General features: G+C 36.4%; 1 protein-coding gene across 1 annotated transcript; it reads right to left on the reverse strand.

The window, feature by feature from the left end:
- Positions 1 to 581: 581 nt before the first annotated feature.
- Positions 582 to 27,887, reverse strand: LOC134539160 (WD repeat-containing protein 74). Its single transcript, XM_063380925.1, has 7 exons — positions 27,646 to 27,887; positions 19,648 to 19,879; positions 17,493 to 17,697; positions 14,866 to 14,967; positions 7,852 to 7,952; positions 5,034 to 5,235; positions 582 to 1,425 (listed from the first exon to the last, which is right to left on the reverse strand). The coding sequence occupies exons 1-7, from the start codon at positions 27,809 to 27,811 to the stop codon at positions 1,231 to 1,233; spliced, it is 1,203 nt and encodes a 400-aa protein (XP_063236995.1). The 5' UTR covers positions 27,812 to 27,887; the 3' UTR covers positions 582 to 1,230.

The raw sequence follows: 27,887 nt of genomic DNA on the forward strand, positions 1-27,887 counted from the left end.
AGAATGCCCAATGGTCCGGCAATAAGTGAACTTAAGCTAAAGCCAAATACCTGTAATTTTTAGCTTAAGTCAAAAATGCTTTCATAGTACGTGCACAAGCGGTAGTCGTAAGCGCTCTGTGTGGCCCAGAATTAACTGGGAACGTTCGGTGCAGTAAACTTTTGGAAGAGAACGATGCGCATCATGTTACTTCAACAGACAGGAAATTTAGTTTTGATCTATGTTTGTGTTGAAATATTGGTTATCCTTCATAATCCTGCCAAACACTATCTTACAAATGTATTTGTTCTACAACGATCACTGGAGATACAGCCCAAAAATCCTGCGTTTTCAGTAATAAGGCACCTGGCAAGTCTCATGTACTGTAGTTAATTCAGCACAGTGCAGAGTGCATGAGTATTCTACACGCACATTCACAGTAAAGAAAAATTCAGACAATGAACTAACAATGAGGTCAGTTAAGTGTTGTTATGTGCTACACAATAGGTAATAAAGAGTGCATTTCTGCTGAAAAATTACAAATCAAATATGTACTCAAAATTCAAATGTTTTAAACTTTGAATAAAGACACAGATAATGTTAGAATATTTATGGATTAAAAAAAAAAAAAAGATTGCAAAAAAATATATCCCCACAGATCAAATCAGACACTAATTACAAACTCTTATCCAAATAAAAACGGACAGTGCAGTAACATGACCTGGAGTGCAAGTTTAACAGCAGGAAATATCCACTTAAATAAATTGGGGCTTAATCACAGAATAGGTATGCAAAACTATAAAATGTAAGATTAAATACCTTTCTACTGCATATTGTGAGTCTTTCACCATAAGAACTCACGTATGTACTTGGTAATTCCAATCATAAAAGAGTTATTTAAATGTAAGGTTCTAAAAGCTCAATTTTTAGGAATTAAATAATATTTTAAAGTCTTCAACATCACATTTTATTTCACCTAATATTTGGACACGTTAAAAATATACACAAATTCCAAGGTTTTTTTTAGGTGGTAATGGAAGAAAAATAAAATCCATCAAACAATATTAAAAAAAACTCTGCATTAACACTGAAAACTTTCAATTCATCAATTTTTGATAAAAATATTTCATGAACACTATGCTTAGCATTAAAGATCCTTCACAGTTAAAAATAAACATACAAACATGTAAGACACATTTCTGTCCACAGGAAAAAAAAAAAATTCATGTTCTGACTGAGCACAGACTTTTTTCACGTGGTGTTGCTAACACTGTACTTCATTTTCTTGAAAGTGGACTCGGTAATAGTCTCCATGTTGTTGAACAGGCGATCGTGCTCCAACACCATGATGTCGTCGTTGTCTTCGTTTTCGTCGGAGGGAGGATCCTCTTCGAAGGAGAAGTCCGAGCGAAGCAGGAGAAAATTAAGCGGCCCGGGAGTAACGACCTAGAAAAAGAAAAAAAAGTTGTTAAGTGCCGCAGACGTCACTTGCTTCCCGCCCTTTCCAAGAGGATGAAAAGAAGAAAATGAAAACTAGCCCTAATTAGATAGTTATTTCTCGAATAAGCAGAGAGCCAATATGTTGTGAAATGAGTGCTGAAAAAGCAGCTTCCTATAAACTTAGGTAAAGCTGCGTACCCCAGGTAGTAGCGATAATCCCATTCTTCGCGTAAGCTTCCAAGGTCAACTCACTGTTGCTTATCGGTAGGGATAAGGTTATATGGTAAGTTGCAATAAAACCGAAATAATATTGAAAAGCATGTCAACGCAACCATATAACACAATGCACGATAAAACAATGGAATTCAAATAAGTCATAAAATTAAAAAAAGTTAAAGTTAAAACAAAAATTTTAATTTATTAAATTCAACTAACATAATTCTGTCAGAATTAAGTTTGTACAAAAAAAAGTATCATCTAAATACGTCCGTATGTACGGGGAGAGGGAATACTTTGAGCTTGCATGTCTTATTATTAAACCATTTTTACATTCCTGACACCTGCAAATTTATGAAGCACACAATCACTCGCAGATTTATTTTTATTACGAATAGATCTGACGTAGAAATATTTATTACAAATTATTTTATTGTTAAAGTGCATCATAAATTAGTCAAAATGGAACTATGTTGGCAATACTAGTACACAGAAATTTCTGTGTGTATTATTTGCTTGGGGGATAAGAAAAAGAAAACCCCATCTTCATTAATAAAACAAATTTATGAAAACAATCACAACACCGAAGTCTCCTGTTTTAAAAACAAAATTGTTCTAAAAATAAAACCATAAAATTTTGTCCCTCCTCATCGGATGATGGCTGTTTGTAAAACTGCTAGTCGACAAGTTCCCAACTTCTGACCAACCACTAAGGCGTCCTCTTGATCATCATCCTGCCAGTCCATCACGACTGTCGAGTTCTGGATTACTACCAGTATGTGCGAAAAACACAAAGCTAGTTTTTAGATGTGGAAACATCTTAGCTCTCGGTATATGTGGTATTTGGCTGGAGTAATTTCTTGAATGGAATGGAAATCTCATTGAACGGAAATGTGTTACCACGGTGCTGCCATCCGTGGCGAATGGCGCGAATCAAAGTTAATAGACACAAACGGGAAAATTTACAGTATTAGCTGTTTAATGAATTTTAACCAGATGGACAGTATTTAAATATACGTAATTCGTTGTCGAAAATTAGGTCCAAAGCCGATGTTTAGTATTTTTTTCCAAGTCTTTTTCGCTTTTAACTGAGCCGTTTCATTATATTCTTCATGGAAAAAAAATTTAAAGTTTATTTTTATGTACAGTCAAACCTCTATCTATCGTTTTTCAGGGGACCAACAAAAAAATTCAGTAGATGCGGACATTCAATAGATGCGGACTTCACTCTTAGATTTTGAAAAAAAATATTTCAACCTCAAAATTAGTGTCAGAAATATATCAGTTACTTGTCATTAAAGTTTAATCATTTGAAAAAAATAAAAATGGAAGCATTTTACTTAATTCAATTTACACTTGCAAAAAAAAACATACACACAATAAACCTACATGGAAATTAAAGTCTTTTTCAATATCCTGAAGTCTGAAATGTTTACTCATGCCATCAAATATAGATGTGTACTGAAGAAGCCGATTTTGCCAATATTTAGTTGAATCGGCATTTCTGCCTACTTCCGATACGCTTGTTAATTTTCGGCCGATATTACTGAAAAAACGTGAGAGACTGCCATAACCTAAAAATCCACGAGTACCCTTTTCACTTTTCGTAGTAGTACTGCATTCTTTCAGATCGCATTATTTCTTCGCAACATGTGCTAACCGTACATATAAATATTTAACATGCTTTTTTTTCAGTAATGTTCTTTAATTTTAATAATGTCTTAAATAAATACGTACATTACCATCACGGTAAATATACATTTCGGTTGTTACGGTAACTATAGTGCAAATGTGGTAGCTATCGTGCTTCTGTAGTATTATGGTATCAACAAAGAATCTGTTGTTCTTTTTATGGTAATTATCGTAAGATAACAATTGGGTTTGTACTGTAGTTATGGTACATCATCCATATTTCTTCGTAGTTTGTTGTTCATTTGTCTTTTCTTCATGTTACGTGCTCCATTACTCGGCTGCAGATTTAAGGTGATTTTTACTTATACAATCGTTACTGTTTTTATGACGGTTTCTGTCTAAGAAATGGTTATTTCTGCAAAATATTTATGGTTAAACGATCATTTATTATAATTTATAGTGACGGGACCACATATTTTGTACGATCAATGCGGACAAAACGATAATTCGAACATCGGTACAAGCGGACTTTTTTAACCTTAGTTGTATGGCAATTTTGGCGGGACCGTAGAAAGTATACGATAAACACGGACAATCGATACATGCGAGTTCGATAGATAGAGGTTTGACTGTAAATAATTTTTTCAGTTACTTTATCACATGCAAAATATTATATTTCTTAGTTACTGAACAGAACACAAACATAAAAAATTGCCCTAAAAATGCAATATTAAGAGGCCCACCTGGTCAGGGGTGTATCTGTGTTAGTGAGCTGAGATGATTAATTGCAACACTTTCTGGTGCATCTAGCGCAAGGCTGTGGACTGGCCCGCGTTATTCTCGTCGTGCATAGGGCAACTACGAAAAATGAGATGAGACCATAACATTATAGTATGGCAGAGAAATGAATACAAAGGTGCCAGACTCCTGAGCGCTATCTAAAAATTATTCTGAAAACAAAGTGTTTTAGCCATCTTCACTCTCCTAAAAATTACAGTTTAACAACAAAATACGGAAACAGAACTACACATCCACCCTCAGCGTATTCTTAAATGCTTTTTGCAAACAGATACCACTTGGATATCTTGAGCATATCGATGGCTTAGAATGAAATCCTCGTATCTCAATTTTTGGACGAAGATATGTTTTTTTATGTTTTTGGCTGGAAAACCTCGTATCTCACAAAATGTTTGGCTGAAAGAAATAAAATGTGCATCCTACTGCTTTCTATCGGGAAAAAACGAAACCACGTATATCAGTAGCACGGTTTTTTGTCTCTGCTGTAAAATTTGCATTTTATATGATACAAGGTTTTCATTCTAAGCCATCAATATGCTGAAGCTCTGCACACCATATGTGTGCCCAGGTAGGCGGGCCTATCAATATATATATATCGCTGCTTAATAAACAACACCGATGTCTTTTTTTTTCTTCAAATTAGTTTTTTTTTTTGTATCTCCGTGGAAACGTGAGCATTAAGCAGCTAATCACAAGGTGAATTCGCTGAAAGTCCATCGGAACGCGTTGCTAAGGCCATTTTTTTTTTTTCGTAACACCGTCTACTGTTCAGTTCCAGCATTGGCGGGAAAAAAAAGTTACCAAAAGCTCTCCCGAAAAATTTGCTTTCTGTCACACGCAGGCGGTGTTGTTTCTTAAGCGATGATGATGTATGCGTGTGTGTGGCCTTCGGATTAGTTTGGAATGCGGTGTTGTTTCTTAAGCGATGATGTGTGTGTGTTTGGAAAACGCGAGAAGCCGGCCAGCACCTTGTGGACGAGCGCCGTGGTGTCCAGGTTGTGGACGCGCAGGCCGTGGTCGATGCTCGTGCTCATGACGTAGGGCTCGGAGCCGTGGCAGGCGATTGCGCTCACCCCCCCGTGGAAGCCCTTGAAGCGGCTGGACGACTTGTTGGGCCAGCGCATGTCCAGCAGGTACATGCAGCCCTGGCCGCTCCCCACCACCACGTGCCTGCCGAGACATACATGACACAGGTCAGCGTCGCTCTCCAGACGAGCAGGGCAACATCTCGGTGCGTCGGGCGATACCGATGATAAACAGACGCACACCCAACTGCCAATGCATTCACTAACAGATCCTCTAACCCATACAAAACGATTCAATACAGTTGGTAAATAATAAAGAGCGATAAAGTCTCCAAAAATTAAATTTTCATAAGTAATAATTCAGTACCCTAATATAATTATTTATCATAAGGATTTTTGGTACATCACAAAAAAGTATTTTACCGCGTGAAATTTGTGCACATTAAGACTTTTGAACAATTAGCAAAGGCAACGTTCAAGTATAGCATTAAATTACAGAATAACTGGTATAAAAGATGCCTACAGACATACAACTAGATAGTAAACAGAAAAGATGGGCAACACCTGAATGGATGAAATTGTAATTTTTTCATAGGTATCAGTTTTTTAATTATTGTTTGGAAACAATTATACTGGAAATCCATAAAATTGGAAATATTGGCAAATACCAACACAAAATTGATTATATTGGTACAGCACTATACAAAACTAGGTATAGATATATCAGTTTACAGTGGCGGATCCAGGATTTTGGTTTGGGAGGGGCTTGACCCAGCTGAGGCAAGGCTTTATCAAGGCAAACCCTAAAACAATAGTGGACCCAGATGCTTTGAGGGGGCTTGAGCCCCTTAGCCCCCCCTCTGGATCCGCTACTGTCAGTTTACAATAAAAGCATATTTGGGAAAGAAAATATTTAAAATAAATATTAAAAATAACTATAAATAATAATAAATATAGGTAATATAAAAAATACATATAAGTATAAAATTGTTGGGAAAGTAGTACTTTAACAGAAACACACCAATTTTAACAATTTATTTCTTATGGTAGTTTTAACGGGAACACAAAATTAAAATTAAAATTTGTACAAAGTATTTAAAACAAGTTGTAATTAGCAAATTGATAGAAAAAAAATACAGATGATCATTACTGACCTCCACGTTTACGTGACATAACGACGTGATATTTTTCCTTTGGGGATTGTGTTCACGTTCTGTCGCTACCTAATGATTTGCCAGAGTTGAGAGAGAGAGAATTGAAGAGGCTATTGCTTCCGTTACTCCAGACTTTTTAACCAAAGTGTGGGAAGAATTGGACTTTAGGTTGGATGTATAGCTAAAGGTGCACGTGTTGAAAATGAGTCAGAAAAACTAGGTTACTTAACCATCAATTTGATGTATGAGGGGATATTCTTTTATGGACATTCTGTACAACAGATGACCCACTACAAAACAGAAATCACTGTACTCAAGTGAAAACAGACAATTAACTATAAACTCTGAACAAACTAAAAATATCAGCAGCACAGTAATGTGGTCTGGCAGCCACCGGAAAAAAAACAGAACGAGCCCAAATTAAAGAATGTGTCAAAGCATAGACATTCACTGTGTATGCATTAAAATGTATAAAACATGAACACCACTTCACACAAAATTTTATTTCAGGAAAATTATATTTTTCTGGCATTTTGTTTCAGCAGGTTCCAAAGTGGACATAAAACATTATATAGTGATTTTATTTTTTAACTTTCTATTTAAGCCGGTTTAGGTTTCAATATAGCAAGAAAAATGAATGAAATAGGGCTTAAGGTTTCGGAGACTTTGAGGTTGTAAGAGATGTCGAGGGTTGATGAGATGAGAAACGAGCACTGACAGAATGAATGGTCGAAGGAAACTGGAGTACCCCTGGAAAAACTGACCGACTCATCAGCATAACAAGACCAGGTTTTCTCAGTTGTGAAGAATCCGGGTTCAACTCCACCAGGAACCGGATCTGGACCGCCTTGCTGAGAGGCGAGCGACCAGACCACTCAGTTCCCCTTGGCTCTCCCCCCCCCCTACCTTCCGAGCTTCGAAGGCTCTAACTGGTGCGAAATACCAGCTATCACACGCCACTGTTAACATAACCTAGCTAAACATAAACACAGCGAAACACTCAAAATTTGACACAGCAAAAACCAAAAACCATGCTGACGTATAAGTAATTTTACGGACCAAATTAATCAATATATTTATTAAACAGTAAAAAAAATTTTTAACGGAAGAGTTCCTAATGGGGAGAGTTACGAAATTAAAGACGACATATTTGTTGCAACAGTTATTAAGGCCGTTAACATCTTTTATACTAAAGTTTTGAAACTTTGTTAAACTGTAGCACATAATCTATCAGGATTCCTGAAGTGACCTTCCCTGTGAGCTCATTGTTTTAAAGTATTGGATTCATTTGTGAGAAGTGACAATACTGCCAATTACTCTCTTATATTTTTAGAAAATCCCTAAATGAACATGCTCTGTCTTGTTGAAAGAAAATTTTTGAATAAAAACAATAAAATGTTATTACCTTCAATCTGTTGCATCTAATATTAATATGGCATACTTTGTTCCTATACCTCCCTCTTTAAGAGGGTTACAATGGATATGAAAGATTTTCCAACAGTATGCGTTTCTCTTCCCATTTATGTTCCAAACAAAACAGTGAACAAACAGTACTATGTATTTAAGATGGACCAAAGGTGAAAACGTGATGAAACTGGCATACAAACCTGTCCTTGGGGGCGGCTGCGATACACGTGAACGCTTGCCCAGCAATTATCGTGTTCAGGACCGGTCGTCTGTGTTGTGAGCGAGTGTCGTAAACGTTTACCTTCGACAATCAACACACAAAAACTATCAGCCGAGGTTCCACACTGTTTGAAATCTCTTACATACATACAACAAGGTAAAAACGCACTGGATTTTTTTGACATAGATCTATGAATTATTGTAATTTAAATGTACATTTTGCTAAGCTAATATTAAAATACAAACAACCAAATAAATAATATCAAAATTAAAATCCTATGTTTTCATTTATCATCATACATAATCACTGCCACATTAATTAGGGCTGGGCCGATACCACTTTTCACCGATTCCACCGATAACGATTCTTATGGGCCGATACTACCGATACTCAATGCCGATACTAACCAAAGAAATGTTTGTGTTATGAAAGGATATTTTACTTATAAAGTATTTTTTAATTTCATATTAAGTATTTGGAATTTCCTATCTCCGCAAGCTGTAATGAAAAGAGGACTTAAAAGAGCATATAATGAAAGTTATTTCAAATTTTTTAAATTTTTTTGACGATAATTCGTACACTACATATTTACCAAAAATTGAAATCCTGCACGACCTTTTGTTACAGTTGAATTAGACATGCCAAATGCACTGACATGCATTGGAACAGTACCAGTCCATGAGAAATAATTGGCAGGATTTGCATTTTGTGTGTACTTTTTCCCCTAATAGCTGGACATATTCAAACCCAATTATAAAATAATGTTCAACTGTTCAACATACAGTACCTACAATTTATTTTCATATAGTCAAGAATGTTTGTTTGAACTTTCCTTTGAGAAATGTATTTCATAACTTTGCAATGCTGATACCCACACGCTTTTGGGTACTCATAACTTCTACGGTTAGGCCTACCTACATATGCTGCCGTAATACACTAAATATAAAAATATAAACGTCGCCATTAAACAAGCTTCACGAAACGTCACAAAATGTTCACTATCGTCGGAAACTGTGTGCCACTAGATCTGTTAAATAAATGTTGTATACGTATTACATTTGTGTACAATTGCGAAAGATGTTAATTTGAAATGATCTTTACAAACAAATTATGGGTTAGGTCATCGAAACAGAAAACAAACGGTAACATAAACGCATTAGTAGTCGTTGGCCATCGTATAATCCACGTTTTATGTACCTAGCCAGATATGGCCGCCATTGGCCAATATCCATTGCTACAAATTCAAACGCGAAAATACACATTTTGTAGGATAAATATTATAGAATCGTATTTTTCTTAGTTGAAAAAGTTAAGCGTTTTTTATTTATAACTCTTGATTATTCCGCATAAATGTTATGTTGCTACACCAATCACAAAAAACTGACATTTTTTTATACGAATGAAATTTCTATCCGCACAGTTACCAGCACTGCACCTGCCATTTTACTCAACGAAATAAAGAAAACGTATGTAAACAATTTCCACAAGACCTGTTGTTAAACAAAGCTATAGAATTGTGAATGAAATGAGAAAATGTTTAATATTTTGTATAATAATATCGGCAAAAAGATACGTATTAACGAGAAATTATAGTCCAGGGCTTTGAAAAACGTACGTTATATATTTATTATGCCTATTAATTTGCATGGCGTTTCAAGACCGGTGGCTTTATACGTTATACTGGATTGTACGTTAACAAGAGGGACGTACTAGAGAGAATTTGCTGTAACACAGTTTAAGAACTTGGACTGAGGTATCGGCCGATGCCGATACTCTGAATATCGGCCGATACTTAAGAATCAGAATCGGCATCGGCCCAGCCCTAACTTTAATATAGTATGAGTGCTGACTAACATATAATAATAAATAAGTTAGTTTTAAATGCATTTTGATTTGTTATACAATTTTTCCAATTTTATGACATTGTTTACACAAGTTTAGACTGCCTATGTTAAAATTAATGAGACAAAAAAACCAACAATTGAATTGGGATTTTATAATTATTATTCAACATTTGTATCACGCTCAAGCAGTATTTCCTTATCACCAGGGTATGATACAATAAATTAGTGATGATCAAAGCATTTAAGTTGAAAACTTTTCAAATTTAAAATTACCACATGCTAAACCAAATCAAGGTGTACACACAAATCTGCAAAAGAAATTTGCTGACATTCCATAAACAAAATTTCAAATATTCCTGGCTATTTTCTAAACAATATTAAGCATTTTTGAGGTTTCCTATAAGAAATAACAAAATTACAGCCATAGGTGGCCTAGAATTATATACATAAAAAATAATTAAAAAACAAACCGAATCTTGCATATGTAGACACATGGTGATTTGCGATAAAACAAAAAGCACCAAAAACCATGTCAATAACACGAAAATGCAAGTTATATCATGAAACTAAGCAGCATTTAACCAAAACTTAATCCCATCATTAAAAAAGTAACCTATTCAATGTGTAAAATTCAAGGAATGTCATTATTTCCACACAAAAGATTGACCACAAAGTGCATAGATCAGAAAACTAATAAAATTTGTTTTATTGTGCATCTCTTATTGAATCATTTTTAAACAACAAATGCTCGCAAATTTATTTTCATTGTTCTGAATGTATTTGTTTTAGACTCATTTATTACAAAATCATTTTATCGTAAAAATGGAAAATAAATGTATTAAAAAAAAACATTTATAAAAATTAAAACAATAACACCAAAATCTGTTTTAAATTGAACTAAAATTAAAACCATAAAATTTTTAGTTCATTGAAACTGGACTAAAACTAATAAATCCATAAAATTTTGGCTCTATGCATATCTATAAAGCATTTAAACACCTGAAAAAAAAAATTTCTTTCAGTACCCCCCAGTTGAATGCAGACTGGAGCAAGAAATTTCACCCTGAAATTAACATCACTCGGGAATTTTCATGACTTTTCCAGGATTTTAAGTAACTAACTTCCCTGACTTTCCATAATGTGGGTGTTGTGAAAGCAAGGTATAATGATATAGAACCAAATTAGTTAACTCAAGTTTACTTACTCTTTAATGGTACACAATTCATACGAACAAAAAACATATTATCACCATGGCAAAAAACAACCGACAAAGAAAGTCATGGATATCAACATCATGCAAACAATGTAAACAATGTATGTATAATATATGAAGTTTGTTCTCAGTCACAACACTCCCACTAGAACATACTTTGTGAATGTATTAGGTCATTGATTTGAGTCCCATTCCTTGAACACAGAAACGGTGTTTGGTGACTGGCAGGCCTTTGGTCAGCACATCAGCAATCATGCCAACAGAACCTTGATGAATCACGTTGATCACCTTGTCTTCTACAAGCTGACGTATGAAATGATGTTTTGTGTCAATGTGCTTGGTTCTTGCTCTATAACCAGGTGATGTCGCCAAATCAATTGCACTTTTACTATCACACAAAATGTTTATTGCTCCATGTGAACAAATATTGTCTAACTCGCCTATCAATCCTCTAAGCCAAAGTACCTCTTGACATGCTGCGGAGAGTGCCATGTACTCGGCTTCTGCTGTTGACAGCGCTACAGTTCTCTGCTTCTTGCTACTCCAGGTAATGGCACCTCCTTGCATAGTGAAAACGTAGCCAGTAGTGGAACGTCGATCATCAATATCATTTGCCCAGTCTGCATCACAATGTCCTGTAATGTCACTGGATTCACTACTACTGAATTCAAGCTTGACATCTGCTGTACCCTTCAAATAACGCATGATTCTTTTTACAGCCACCCAGTGAGCCTTACAGGGGTTACTACTGAATCTACTTACTGCATTTAATGCAAATCCAATATCGGGCCTGGTTCCCTGATAAACATACATCAAACTTCCAATAGCCTCTTGGTAAGGTACGTTGCTGAACTCTTCAGGTTCTTGTGATTGCAATCCCATATTCTTCGACAGCCTTTGGTTGATGTCACTAGGGCAGACTGCTGGATTGCATTCTTCCAAGTTAAACTTGGACAGCACCTCCTTGATATAACCTTCTTGATCAATCCAGATCTTCCCTGCAGTACGGTCCCGTGTAACTCTTATTCCCAGAATGCATTTGACCTCTCCCAAATCTTTCATCTTGAATCTCTCCATCAATCCATTTTTAATGGCATTTTTGGTTTGGCTGTTGTTGTAGGCAATGAGTAAATCATCAACATAGACAGCTACAATGACGATGCTCCCACTTTCTACCTTAAAATATATACACTGATCTATCATTGAACGAGAGAGCCCAATCTCTTCCAAAGCTCTATTTAGCTTCTGATTCCATGCTCGACTACCTTGTTTAAGACCATATATTGCCTTTGAAAGTTTGCAAACCTTCTCTTCACCTTCTTCAAAACCTTTTGGCTGAGTCATATATATATCTTCCGAAAGATCTCCATGTAGGAAGGCTGTCACAGCATCCATGTGATCAATGTCTAGGTCATACTTTGCAGCCAATGCTAAAATTATCCTTATTGACGAGTGACGAACTACAGGCGCAAATGTCTCTTCATAATCAATTCCTCTTTTTTGAGCACAACCCTTTGCAACCAGCCTGGCCTTATAACGTTCTATTCCTCCTTCTGTGTTCCTTTTGGTTTTGAATACCCATTTGCAGTCGATGGGTTTTCTGTCAGCTGGTAGGTTTACGATTTCCCATGCGTTATTCTGTCTTAATGAGTCAATTTCTTCCTTCATGGCATGAATCCAATGTTTTCTCGCAGAGCATGCTAGAGCTTCCTCCAGAGTCTGAGGATCAGCAGAGTCAACATTAACCTTGTACATGATGAAGTCCTTCATTTGTTTTGGTTTCTGGGCTCTACCAGAACGTCGGAGCCGCTGATCTTGTGTATCATCACTAATTCGTTCCTCGCTACATACATAGTCTTCAATTGCACAGTCTCCCACTTGACTGAAGCCTTCTTGAGCCTCAAAACCCTTAAATTCATTCAAACTATCTGTTTCATGGCATGAATTGTCTTCAACATCATCTGGTACCATGATGGGAATGTCTTCCTTTAACTGGAGAGATGCAGTTGGAATAGGTTTAAACACATCCTTTTCAGCCTCACTGTGAACTCTGTGAACTCCTTCATTCTCAATGAACACTACATCACGACTCTTGATAACTCTTGTAGTTCCCTGTTTGAGAAGTCGATATCCTTTGGAGTTCTCACAGTAGCCTACAAAGATGCATTCTTCACCCTTTTCACTAAATCGTCTACGTCTTTGCTTAGGAACGTGTGCAAAGGCTTTGCACCCAAAAACTCGCAGATGTCGCAAGTCTGGCTTGCGCCCACTCCAGACCTCCTCTGGTGTTTTTCCAGCTAACACTCTGGAAGGGGAACGATTGTGCAAGTAAGCCGCTGTGTTCACTGCTTCAGCCCAAAAAGAGTAATCCAGCCCTGCCTCGATGAGCAAACAACGTGCCTTCTCCACAAGAGTGCGGTTCAGTCGCTCTGCTAGACCGTTCTGCTCAGGTGTGTAGGGGCAAGTGGTCTGATGTTGGATTCCAAGTTCCTTCAAGATCATCGATAGTCTACTGTTGACATATTCACCCCCATTGTCTGTACGCAATATTTTGACTTGCTTATTTGTTTGTCTCTCAATCATGGATCGAAAATCCTTGAATGTATCTGTGACTTCACTTTTAGATTTTAAAAAATAGACGAATACCTTTCTAGAGTAATCATCTATGAGAGTGAAGAAATAGCGGGAACCTCCAATCGACAACTCTTCCATTGGACCACAAATGTCAGAATGCACTAACTGCAATGTGTCAAGTGCCCTTGTTCCTTGATGCTTGAATGGGAGTCTTTGCTGTTTGCCTTTTACACAAGTAGTACATGTAGCACTGTCCACGTTCGAAAAATTCAGCCCCGACGCGGATCCATCCCGCAACTGTTTCATACCCCATCGGTTCAAATGACCTAGCCTTCTGTGCCACAGAGCACTGCCAGAAACCGATCTGGTACAATTGACTCTTTCTTCAGATTGGTCCAGCTTGTACATATTGTTCACTAAAGAGCCTGTAGCCACCAGCTCCCAGTTAGTATCATAAATGCAACAGTGGGCACCCTGCAAATGCATCACAGACTAAGAATGTGTCAACAGTAGAGACTCGATTAACCGAATTCACGTGGATGTTCAAAATCTCAGGAAAAAAACAAACTGATATAATAAGAAAACTGTCTTAGTTTTCAGTTGGTCCAGCCCTATTATTTTTCACCGAGATTTTTCCCCCCAGATTTTCTTCAGTTTAGCTTCTTTCACTTCACTCTGTGATTTGCCCAACCCAGTAAATGACTTCCTTCAAATCACTTTTCATTCAAGCTTTCTACAACAGTTAGATCATGTAGGTCTTCGAGCAAATGTTTCAACACAGTCTTTCCTGGTACGGCCCGCTTTTAAAGTCGGTTCGGATGACACGGAACCTCGGTCGATCGAGACTCCACCGCAGTCTGCTGGCGACACTTTATTTACAGTAAAACTTATTTCCACTTTTCATGGGGTCAAAGAAAAAAAATTTAAAAAGCGGGAAAGTGTAAATAAAGGGGACGACCATAAAAAGTATCACAGCTAACCTTATTTGGCATGTTCGACTTTCTCAAGGATAAAAATATTAATAAAAATATCACAGCATAAGGAAGTTGTACAAAAATAAAAATGACAAAGTTACCGTTTTTTATCGCTTAATCATTCACACATTTTATTCCAAAATCAAGTTTTTGAAAATTAGGGGTGAGATCGTGGGTGCTCCTACATATTACGTAAAAAAAAAAAAAAAAAAAAAAAAGTAAAGTAATCCATAAAAAGCAAAACCTATTCACGGAAAGTACTTTTATTTAAAAAAAAGTAGATTTTGCGAAAGCACGGCAAATAATTTTAATAAACGAGTGATGCAATAAAACCATTTTATCCAACGGAAAAAAAAAAAACCCCGGGGGGGAAACGAGGGTGCACTCACGTAGCCGTGCTTGGAGCAGGTCGCGATCATGTGCGTGCCCGGGATGAAGCACAGGTCAGACACGAACACAGGGACCCTCAGTTCCAGCTCGTCCGACCGCACCTGGGGGCAGCGGAATATTTGTTAAAGAGAAAATCATACATTAAATTCGACCCTATTAAACCTTTCCATATATTTTTATGATAAATATTTTGGAAAATATAAGCTGTTTATTAAGCGTTATTTATAATTACATGTTGTGGAATAAATACAAAAACATTATTTCTTATATTATACATTTCTTATATTATACATATTATAGATTTCTTATATTATACATTACATGCACGCAACATGCAACCAGTGAAAGTTTTGCACTCATCCGTCAAGTACAAGTACAACCTGCGAATTCATTTCCGGTTTAACACCGACACACAAAGAGCCTTTTCCCGCTTCTTCAAAAAACATCCGCGGAAAGCACTTACAAGGAAATACAGCACAGCGAAAATGCGGGCACATTTAGACAGGTAAGTATTAATTAAAGCAGGAAATAATCAATGTATGGATTAGGATTCATCAGCTATACTGATTATGTGAAGATAGTGGTTTGTTAAACTTCACCATTTCATGCTGCATATATGCCAACTATTAAGTGGAGTTACGTATATTAAATTTTTACATTTTGGCTATGAATAATATAAATAATTTTCTGGCCTGTCAATTGAACTTGTACAACTGATGTCACTTTCATAAGCCTAAAACATAAGGTTTTTTTTTTTAAATGAAAAAATATTCTGGATATACATGATTATGTGTTTGCTACAGCTTTATTCAGAATCCTTATGAAAATTATAGTTAAGTAGGTTTTAATGGTAAAAATTAGTTTTTTAATTTTTTTTAATTTAATGTTTTTTAAAAATATTATGTTTTAGTAAAATAAATAACTTTATCAGAAAGTTTAGAGCCTTTCTTTTCAAAACAGAATAGCAAGAAACTTAATTCTCTGCTAAGTAATTTATTATAATGGTGGGTAAATGTGAGTGTAAAGCTAAGAATTGAGGCCTTAAGGTGGGGTTCTCTAATGCCATGTTGATTCCCCCCCCCCCCCCATTTCTTATCATCATTACTAGCTAAGTACTATTTTTGTAAATTTAATACTAAACCTATCTTGTATTCGATGTTCTGTCACAAAGATTTTCAAGAGATATTCACTACATGTGATGTAACTGCTATAAAAAGTCACTCAAATGGAAAAAAATTACAAACACTTGCACAACTTTTACCATCCTTTATATAACACTTATTAGTAAATATCTGTGACAGAACGAAAAATGTAAAAAAAGAATTGATGGTGTTAAATTAACGGAAATAGTCCGCTACATTACTAGGGACAAGATTATATGGTGAAATGCGATAAAACTGAAATAACACCAAAACGCATGTCCATACACCATGTAACACCTAAAAATGCAATTTAACACACCTTTAAGCACTGAATTGCACAACAAAATTAATTTTTTTAAATTTATTAATTAATTAATTAATTTGGAATTTGTTACATGCCCACCAACAGTCGTAGACTTTAGTGGTGGGCACTGCATGTAACAACAGGAACATAGTTATCACTACCAGTGTATGGACTCCCACCTCCATCGGTACCATAGGAGGAAAACATCTACAGATGGCCAGCAAACGAAGAGCAAGAGTACCAAACACTAGCAGTGATAATAAAAAAACAGACAAAACACTAACAAAGGTTAAAGAACCATAACACATAAAACATATAGGTAAAATCATATTATTAAATGTTAAGAAAACAGTTGAAGGAAAAATAATGCTACGTATTAATCACATAATCAGTATATTTAATCAAAGCTCAACTCACATTACAAAACCGTAATATTATAATATATTAATAATTCAATGAATGTATATTATTTAGTATGGAGTTAGTGCCAAATTGTATGTACTACATAGAAAAACATTTTTTGCTGCTTATTTTGATATTTAACTGTTTTTAGTAACTAATTTATACATTATGACCTCGCAACATTTTTCAAAAGAACATACACATGCTGATTTATTTTTATTGTTCCCAGTAGTTAGACATGCTTATTACAAATCATTATATTGCAAAAGTGCATCATGCATTAGTCAAAATGACACCTTGTTTTAATGAACTATCAATCACCGAACAATTCAGTGTCGTATTTGTTGAAAATTCTGATATCTTTCCGAATAAAACAGAGTTCATAAAAAAAATAAAAACCATAAAACCTTGTCTCTAGTAATGATGAGTCAACATGCTGCAACACAAGCGGTCGTTATCGGGGCTCATCTCAAAAGCTTGTAACATCATTTACAAGTTCTCCAGAATGAAACATGTTAAGTTGGGTTCTGTGCTACCAATAAAGGTTTTAAGACAGAAACCCTAATTATACTTAGCTTTAAACCAGATTTATTACAGAGTCTATGCTCTCATAAACCATGAGCAACACTATATTTTTTACTATTTTTAATTCTTGATTAGTTTTTTTTTCCATCATAAATAATAATTAAATAATTTCACATAAGCTGTAGTATATATAGTGCAGGATGTCAAGGCGCGGAAGGGGGCGCTCGGGGGCCGGCACGCCCCTCACACTCACGTTCCTGGCCTCGAAGAGGAGGGTCTGGGTGGGCAGGTCCCACAGCTTCATGTTGCTCTCCCTGCCGCCGGTCGCGATCAGGTCGCCGTTCACCTCGCTGTGCCGCATCCTCCAGAGGTGCCGGTCCGTCTTCAGCACCACCTGGCCTCCCGCCTCGCTCTTCATGTTCTTCACCACACCCGACTCGAACGCAGCCAGTATTATGCTGGCCGGCACACACACGTGCATGCGCGCAGTGAAACCAGCGGCGTAGCCAGGGTTTGTGTATGGGGGGTGTAAAGAAGCACGGCCCCCCCACCCCTCCCGCCAGCGTTTAAAGCGGGGGGTCCGGGGGTCCTCCCCCAGGGAAAATTTGGATTTTAAGGTGTAAAATAGTGCTATTTTAGCAGTTTTCGGTACTAAAATTTAAATATTGTAATGGTAAAAATTTTATTAATTTTAATATGAAATTTGTTTGAGTGATGAATAAGAAATTAATTAAAGATTTGGTTCTAAGGGGGGGGGGGGGGTGTTTAAACCCCTAAACCCCCCCCCCCTGGCTACGCCCCTGAGTGAAACGGCCCCTGAGTGAAACGGATGGCTACCAAACCTCCAGTAACATAATAACTGGTCAAAGTGCTGATATACTCAAGGGAAGAAGGAATTTGAGAAAAAACGTGATTTAACACTTGAATATTGATTGGAGAGGAGGACGTCTACATGGAACTGGCAGGAATAAAAATATTTTTTTTCAGTAACCTCATCTTAAAAATAATTGCTTGACTACCTAAGAAATCACATGACACGTCTCTGCAGTTGAAAAATCGCAACATTTCCAAATTTTTCCAGTTTTCTTTGTTGCTAGCCACCCTGTGAAAAGTTTTTAATCCAGCATACAATTGTTTGACACAGTCTGCAATCCAGCATTCTATGGGTGGACCTATTCTGTAACCCGGCATTCTATGGTTTGACACATTTTGTAATCCAGCATTCAATGGTTTGATACATTCTATAATCCAGCATTCTAGGTTCAACATATTCTGTAATACAGCATGCTATGGTTTGACACATTCTCTAATCCTAAATTCTATGGTTCGATACTATGTAAACTAAAATTCTATGGTTCGACACACACTGTAACGTCAAATTCTATGGTTCGACACATTCTGTAATTCAGCATTCTATGGTTAGACACCCAGCATTTGCCTTGAGCGATTTTGGGGGCAGTGGAGATAGCGAAGGGGAGGGAAATAAGACTAGAGGTGTGGGATTCGAATCCAGGTCTAACCTTTTTTTATTTTTAACTCTGTGTGACTTCACTTGGTGTTGGATGGAGGAAGGGAGGTACGGGAATGGATTGAAACCCTTTCCCCCCATTAAACATGGATAGAGATGTAATCTGTGCTTTATTAGTGCATTATTTGGTGCATTGATACCATGCTTCACCAAGACAGTACTCATTAAATGTCAGTGGGTTTGTAGGTTACAAATAAAATCTACATTTAAGCAATCTCCACACCATTTCCCTTTCCTGCTTCGTTCAACATGAGACTGTATCCACGGGCACTGTAATTTTGTCTGAACTTTGCTGGTTTTCGACACTTGTGAGTTTCCTAATTAATGACTGATGTTAGGAATCCACCATTCATTACGTGATGCCTTGATGATTAATAGGCACCAAGCATCTCAAAAACAAAATTTTCCACATGGTTCGACTCTACAAAATAACACTGTGTAGTTAATCTACAATTAGCCTAGGTTAAAAATTTACGTGATAATCAATTTAAATTCAGTAAATGACAACTCAAGTTATTCTATACTTTGTTTACACTAATGTTATAAAAATATTCTAATTTTTTATATATATATATATATATATATATATAATATAATACAACTTGGAGTACCTATTTTACAGCCATTTCCATAAAACTAATGCACAATTTCAACTGCTAATGATTTTCGAATTCATAAGTAACAACTCGGTAATAATACAGTACATATCCACATCAGCAGCATGAAGAAGTATCGCAAGGCACGTGACAAATACTGACTTCATACCAACAGGAACATACTACAACAAAACACAACAAAATAACAAACTATCCTATTCGAAACACAATAAGCTCGCTGCAAAAAAAAAAAAAAACAAGCACAAATAAGGATGGGCACTAACTTGTTGTAGCGGGAGATTGATCTGATCGGACCTTGGGTGTGATCCGTAGGCAAGCATTTCACGAAGTTTCTCCTGTACTTGGAATCAAAAACTCTGACCGTGGAGTTCTTCAGGGCAATCAAGACGTCACACTCCTCCGTGTCGCCCCAGGACATGGCGGTGATGTCCGACATTTGACTCGGACCCAAAATGTTGCGACATTTTGGTCCAACGTCCTTTTTGAACTCAACACCTGGGGAAAAATAAACAACTTTTAACCACCAATAACTAGAGACCTGCAAAATTCGCGGATTCATTTACCTCTAGGATGGACTCCACAGTCCTTTAAATACTTGCGGAAATGACACCTGTTCATTGGCTACTGACGCGCGAGACGTCTCAACTAGGCTGTCCGTAATTCGGCACTTTCTTGGTTTAGTGTTTCCCATTGGCTCACAGTTCCCTGGATAAAATGTGGGCCAATCGCAGAAGCGGTACGTAGGTATAGTTGTTTTGATGCTAGCCTATCGCGAAATGAATCCGCGAATTTTGCATGTCTCTACCAATAACGTTTAAGTTTTGAAATTTTAAAAAAAAAATCGGTTGTCTGTAAAGTTGGTTTACGGACGATAGTTTAACGTGACGTCATAACAAAACATTGATGAAATGATTGCATACTTTCATGAATAAAATTGAATCAATTTTTATTGAATTATCACTATTTTGTATGGATACAAAGAAGGAGTGAAATTAAATCTACAATTTAATTGATAAATTTACTTTTATTTGCACTCATTAATTCAAATATGTTTATTACTTTAACGAAGAGATTATTTTAACTATAACTTTTATACATGTTTGCTTTTTAACTTCTTCCAATCTGCGTTATTCTGTTAAAGATAGGACGATGATAGGAAAAGTAGGAAACAAATGGGAGTGTTTCAAGTTTAATTTGCCTCGAAAAAGTCAAATCGATAGTTGTTCCAATCGAGTGGAAGAGAGATAGATGCTGCGCAAGCGTACAATGAGCGTTACGGGACAATGTGCATAATGGGACAGTGAGTCATCCTTTTTCGTGCGTGCAGCCGGCGTTCATTGATTTATTAGACATCACTTCAAAAATACTGATAATCATACCATAAAAATATGCTTAAACTAGTATTGGAAAAGCAACGTATGTAGGAGGGTTGTTTTTTAAATAAGGTCCATTTGGTCATTAAAATAATTAACTTGTGAAAAAAGGTTTTATTGACAGTTTTAGTTTACTACACATCTACTTCATTTTCCCACATAATCGCCATTCAGTTCTAAGTACTTTTCGTAAGGCTGCAGCAGTTTCTTTAAACCCTCTGCATAGAAGTTCGCTGCCTGGGAATTAAACGTGCTAGGAAGCGTGGCTACTCGCAGTGCAGAAGAGTGAAGAGGAAAGCCCACAAACGGGGGCATTACACAAGTTCAAAATCACAATGCACGTCCTCACATGTCTGACCTCGCTCTCCTCGTCACCTGGGGTCGCCGATGAGCAGCCATGCCTGCCAGGCGTGTGGCTAGCGAAGATGCCATCGGCTTGACAATCACAAGGCCTGGGATGCTACGATAAATACTCCTGTGCGCGGGCTTCCCACTTCACTTGTCTGCACTGCAAGTAGCTGTGCTTCTTGGCATGCAACTTGCCGGCTTGCCTCCGCGATACGAGATACTGGCTGCTGTTTGCTCTTCGCTGGACTGTCTTTGAAGATGTTACCGCGGCCGCTTTGTGGGTGACTACCGACGTCCGAGCCGAAAACGAGGAACTCAAAACTGCCTTTGTCAAATGGTTTAATTCCCAGGCGGCAAACTTCTATGCAGAAAGGTCAAAGAAACTGAACTGCGATTATGTGGAAAATTGAAGTAGATATTATGTGGTAAACTTAAACTGTCAATAAAACCATTTTTTCAAGAGTTTATTTTTTTTAAAGACCAAACTGACCTTATTAAGAAAAAACTCGTACAACTCTGGAAAGATTGTGGTGGGGGCGGAGGACTAATAATTGTTAGCAGTATAACTTGTCATATAGGATGTGTGGTGTAGAGAGGGTGGCAGGCCTGTAGTTGAGGCTGAGTGAAGATGGCGGCTTGTGAGGTTGTCCGGTCGTGTGTGTTGGAACTGGGTTCGGGAGCTGCAGGATATGATGATGAAGTGCGGGGGAAGAAATAACAGCAGGCTGGGAGTCGTGTAGGAAGGCTAAAACATAACTCTTACACAATAAGCAACACTAAAGATTAAATATAAAACATTTTTTTTTGCAAAGAAACACTCAAAAGAACTTGGGTACTATGAATGATTTAAACTCAATTTAGTTGCAATAAGAATCTGAAGTTGAGAATGAATTTGTCTCTGGGCTATTTACACTTTTGCCATTAGGTGGCAACTCCCAAATGCAATCAAGTGATAATTCAGTTGCATACAACCATCATGATGCAACTTCTCAGGTAATAAACTGTTCACAATGGCTTTTACCATTTTGTGGGGTTAAGTCCTAGTTTCCTTAGTCCTTTTTAATTATGTTTAAAAAATAACACTGTTTATGGACATATACTATTTTCTTTTATACACTACGATCATTACAGTATTTATATACTACAATAACTAATGGTGAAATATAAATGTCCTTATGTTTTTTATCTATTCTAATCAAAGCTACTTGCTTCAGCAGATTATTCTCTTTAATAAAAAAAAAATTGGTTGCCTGTAAAGTCGGTTTACGGACGATAGTTTAACGTGACGTCATAACAAAACATTGATGAAATGATTGATCCAGAAGAAAAGGAAATATCATATTCAGCCTGAGACTGAGCCGTAATAGGTTTTTGCAACCAAACCATTTAGGCATTAAAAATATTATATTTTTTTAAGAAGAATTTTTTTTTAAATTTTTCTATCTTTTGTATGATAAAATCTACCTCTGCATACTTTTATGAATAAAATTGAATCATTTTTATTGAATTATCACTATTTTGTATGGATACAAAGGAGTGAAATGAAATGTACAATTTAATTAATAAATTTACTTTTATTTGCATTCATTATTCAAATATATTTATTACTTTTTAAATGTTACGTGCGCCGTATTTATTTTTACAAGTATAAAAAAATTTCGCACCTGCCGGGATTCGAACCGATAACCTCACAATGAGAAGATAGCGCCGCTGATCGCTTACCCACGAGGCCATATTCGATAATTACTAGTTTCAGATGTTATAAATACCTTTATAAAATTTTTGTTCACTGTAGGGGAATAATATTATTTCGTTTTTATAACTCAATTTTATAACAAATACGCATCCCAAATACACCAAACTTATTTATAATGTGTTCAGGGTGTCTACCAGATCTAGTAAATGAAATTCCCTGATTTTTCCAGGTTTTCCAGGTCTAAAACTGAACTTTTCCAGGTTTTCTGTAACACAATTACGACATACCACAAAACTGAAAAAACTGCATAACAGTACATTGACGGGTTTCAAAATATTTCAACTCACTTAAATTATTAAAAAAAAAATGTCTTCTTCAAGATGTGGCCAAAATGACTCAATTGATGGCAAATAAAACATGCTGCTACAAATATTTCACACACTTACTTTTGCAAAAACATAAGTAAAAGGAAGCTCCATCAATTTCGCAGTGACTCAACTTTTGCGTCTATTGCACTTGCTTCAGAACGAGCCAAATCCAACACACGAGCCTTCTTCAACTGCAATGCCTTGATCTCCTCTTCAACTCTTCTTTTTCTGCCTTCTTCTTGTCTGTAGCTTCCTTTTCTTTTTGTTTGCAGGGCTTCCTTACGCCTACAACTAGAATTTCTTATATACTGTAACATGGACTTGGTGATATCAACATGCTCTACACCTCCAGAACGTTGAACAAAGTCGTACATCTGTCTTAGTGCGATCAGTATTTCTTCCTGCAAGTTTTCAGTCAGCAGATTAGAATTCACTGAAAATCCTCTATCCAATGATGCATTTCCATTGGAAAGTACCAACATCATCCTCACAAACTTTAGAAGGCCTGTTTTGGCAGCTACTGTATGTGCCTTAAGGATGAGCATCCACAATTGATCAAAGCGCCAGTCTTCTCAAGAAAAAGACGAGAACAGTGCTTCAGAATCTTGCGAAGAACATACCAACTGATATGATCACTCAATGTTATCAGCTTCTTGTACTTATAGCCACTTGTTTTGAAGACAACATTCTAAATTGTAATTCACATGCTGTTTCCTCACACCCGAATTTAAAGCCACAGACGGACATAAGCAGGAAATTCCCTTGGTAAGTTTGTACTTTAGGGGACTTTTGTCTTGATGTTTTTTTACCATAACCTTTAGACAAGTCCTAACATCATTTTTCAGTAACAGGACAGACTTTACTGGTACTTTCTCTTTCTTGATGGCATGGCATACTGCATAACCCAACTTGATATTGTTAGCAGTCAATAGATTTTCCTGGTTATCTACATCCAATTGAGATACATTGCGTTTCTCCATAAAGCTCTTCAGTACCTCTGGTTTCAAAAACTTTCCTGCCAAAGCTAATAAATTGTCTACCAGTGAATCATTGAGAAAAGGTGCCATGGGTGCTTCACTTTGGAACATTGTGAGAAACAATTCCAGCTCTGATGCCAAAGAGTAGAAGAATGTCAATTTTACTTCTAGAAGATTATCTTCAAGAGCACTTTTCACTACACTGAAAGACACAGATGAAATAGAAACTTCACTAACAAATTTCTTTAGGTGGTGTAAAGTTTTCATGGCACGCTCAGCAACTGCAGTATTCCATCTGATTGCACAAAATTTCTTGGAAAAAAGCTCTGATCCAGTTATTCTAATGTAATCTGCCCTCCTTGCAGGTACATGCATAAACAAATAGTAACTGTGCCTGAAAAAACTAACAACATCCAATTGTATAGCAGAAATTCCAGTTTTGAAAGCACCATGGACCGTATGAAGTCCACAACTACCAATTTCTAGCAACGATGGGCGAATCTTCACCAAAAGTGTCTGTGATATGTATTTTCAAAGCTAACAAAAATGCCCAGATTACGTTGAGGGCATCCATAGATACTTAAAATTAAATGCACCTGTCGGTATAATCCGAACGTGGGAAGCACATGCTGCAGTACGTACGTCAGCAGGATAACAGACCAGCTTGAACCAGTTTGTATCACGTGATTTAACTCCACTTCCGAATTCGATGGTAAATAAAAGAAAATGGACGTGGGAACTGTTCGTTATTTTCCATCCAAAAATAAAATAATGGGACGTGATACACTTGATGCTACGTCAATGCAAGCAGATCAATAAACAAAAAACGTATTGCCAACTACAACCTACCAAACAAAATTTCCCTGATTTTTCCAGGTTTTCCAGGTTTTCCAGGGTCAGTAGACACCCTGTGTGTTACAATATTTTTTAAAACATTGTGCAAAAGATCCCGGTTGTAATTTGAATTATTATGTGTAACTGTAAAACACCATTGTTGGTTCAAAACGTATTTGAATATTGAACATTACTTTTAAATAACTGTACCGATTGTGCTGAAAATCGGTGGACAATCGTTAAATTACAAAATATTAATAATTCAAACGACGAAAATATGATTCAAAAGTCAAATCGATGGTCGTTCCAATCTAGTGGAAGAGAGATGCCACGCATGCGTAGGCCCTACAATAAGCATGAAGAGAAATGCCACGCATGCGTACAATGAGCAAATAGGACACATCCGTAGTGGGACATCCGTAGTGGGACACTTTTTCGTGCGTGCAGCCGGCGTTCATCGATTTATTAGACGTCACGTCAAAAAAAAGGAATGCATGTAGTTATGTATGCATGTTAGAAGTTATATTCTTTTTGATTTAATACATAAAACATTTTTTTGAAATTAATAGTTACAAAGATTATTCAAGATAAGGTTACATAACTTTTGTAATAGAAAAAATATTTTACAGCACAATGGATATTAAGTTAATTATACGTATGCATACATACCAGCTTAAGTATCCTGTTAAGTGGTAGACAAGACTGCTCGCCTTAACTTTGCCACATAAAAAAAGTCGAAAAAATAAAATTATACAGGCTTTACACAGTATAGTGGCTTCTTTTAAGAGAGTAATTCACATAGAAAAAGGTATGTTTCATCCCAGAAATTTAAAATACTGGTGGATAGGGGTCGGGAGTATTTCTTTTTTCTTAGAAATCAGACTTAAAAAGTAACTATTTTAGTCTCGTTGAATGTCAAGAGTGGATTTCACCAAGAAGTACCAAAATTCTTTTATAAGGGGTGGAATGTGGGATAGGGTTGTTTTTCAAAATCCAATGTAGACAGTAATCTCCTGTAACTTGGACTCACGAAGATCCAAAACATCCTTCAACAAGCAGAGCAATTCACAATTATCTGCAGGTCCGTCATAATATTTCCCTACTTGGAGACTGCCATCTAACTATTAAGGCTTACATTTTTGAGAAAATTTCTCTTGTAAAGGTTTACCCTTTTGACGATCATGTACGCTAAGGGCTTATGAATGTTGAAACAAACTCCAAAACATTAATTTTAATATACTTTCAAGCTACCTTGCATTATTAATTAACTTTGTGTCTCAAGAAAATTTTTGTTTCAAATCTCAAACTTAAAACGTGTTGATAGGTTAAGTTAAAAACACAATACTGAAGCAGCTAAACAAATAAACCTACTAAAAAATTCTTTTAAATTAAAGGCAATGCCTTTCAGACATTTTTCAGGTTGTAATTTCATCCGTCCGTTGAAAGTTAGAGCTTGGGAAGGTTTTGATGGTCAAACTGAATTTTTCAGGGCATCCGATTGGCTGCATGTCACACGATTGAGTCCAGCTTTTTAATTTAATTTTTTTTTCAAAATTAAATGTAGATGGTAATTTTTATCAAGTGTGCAAGCAAAATGTCATCAAGAAGTACCAAAATTATGCTTTAAGGGGTGGGACAGGGGATGAGAATTTTTTTCTTAATAAAAAACCACCTGGGAAAAAATAACGATGTTCAAAGTCTGGGTGATGGCATACACAAGATGAAATATCCCCCCTCAAATTACTATCACAAAGCATTTCCATTAATTTACCAGGTTTTGAAGTAAATTTATCTGACTTTCAATGACCAATTTCAACTTCACTGTGATAACCGGAATGTTAAAATCATATTCGAAAATGAACAGTTAAATTAAAAATTGTATTGCAAATAGAATAAACTAGGCAGAATCGTAGAATGTAATATGACACAGTGGGAACCATATCTTCAAAACTGTATTTGTAATAGAATAGGTGGGGCTTTAGTATATAATAAAATCCCCAAAAGTTAGTTTTATATTATTTTTGTGCAAAACAAGCATGTGTATGCTGCCCGCCAAACCCCCATATTCCCGTGCCTGTCCCATAAGAATGTAGGTGTGGAAATGTCAACACTGCCATGTTGGTGACGTTATAAACATTATGATACCATGTAGTAAACTACTCCCCTTTCAAACAATTCTTTATAAGTATGTACATATGTATGTATATCAGGGTTGTAAAAAAAAAATTTACATTTTTTTTTTATAAAAACCAGTTGATTTAAACCATGGTTTAAATCAGCCAACCCTGATGTATATGTATGAATATGTGTGTGTGTGTGTGTGTGTGTGTGTGTGCACAGCTTACTAGTGCATGTCTTCAAAATAATAAGCATTAAATCTACAAATGGGCCTAGATAATATAAATACATTAGTGATTTATAAATAATAAAAAACTAAATTATAAACGTTCTTCACTATTGCTGGCATGTATTTTATAAAGCGACAGAAGAATGGTGACTCGGAAAAGTTCAAACTTATAAAAAATCACAATAGTTAGCAGAATGTCTAGTTTATAAATTGTATTACACGTTCTGATAAACAGCAATATTTTACTTATTGAAACTTTTGGAAGCACATTCGTCTGCTCAAAACACACGTGCTTAATTGCGAGCTCTTCAAACAGACCTTTAAAAACTCCCGTATTACTTCCAACATACGCGATGAAATCGCACTTTTCGATGCCATCTTTCACTGGTATAGGGTAAATATTCACGCTGGAATAACTTCCTGTTTCTGCTGCTTCTGAACTACTCGGAGAATCCATTCCGTCAGTTAACGCGTTGGTTGACATGGCCCGTGCCAAACCAAAACAATGGCCCCTTCACTCCGACGCCATTATGTCGATAAACTCATAGACATATATATAT

The sequence above is a fragment of the Bacillus rossius genome, chromosome 14 (assembly GCF_032445375.1).
Source record: "Bacillus rossius redtenbacheri isolate Brsri chromosome 14, Brsri_v3, whole genome shotgun sequence".
NCBI classification, from domain to species: Eukaryota; Metazoa; Arthropoda; class Insecta; order Phasmatodea; family Bacillidae; genus Bacillus; species Bacillus rossius.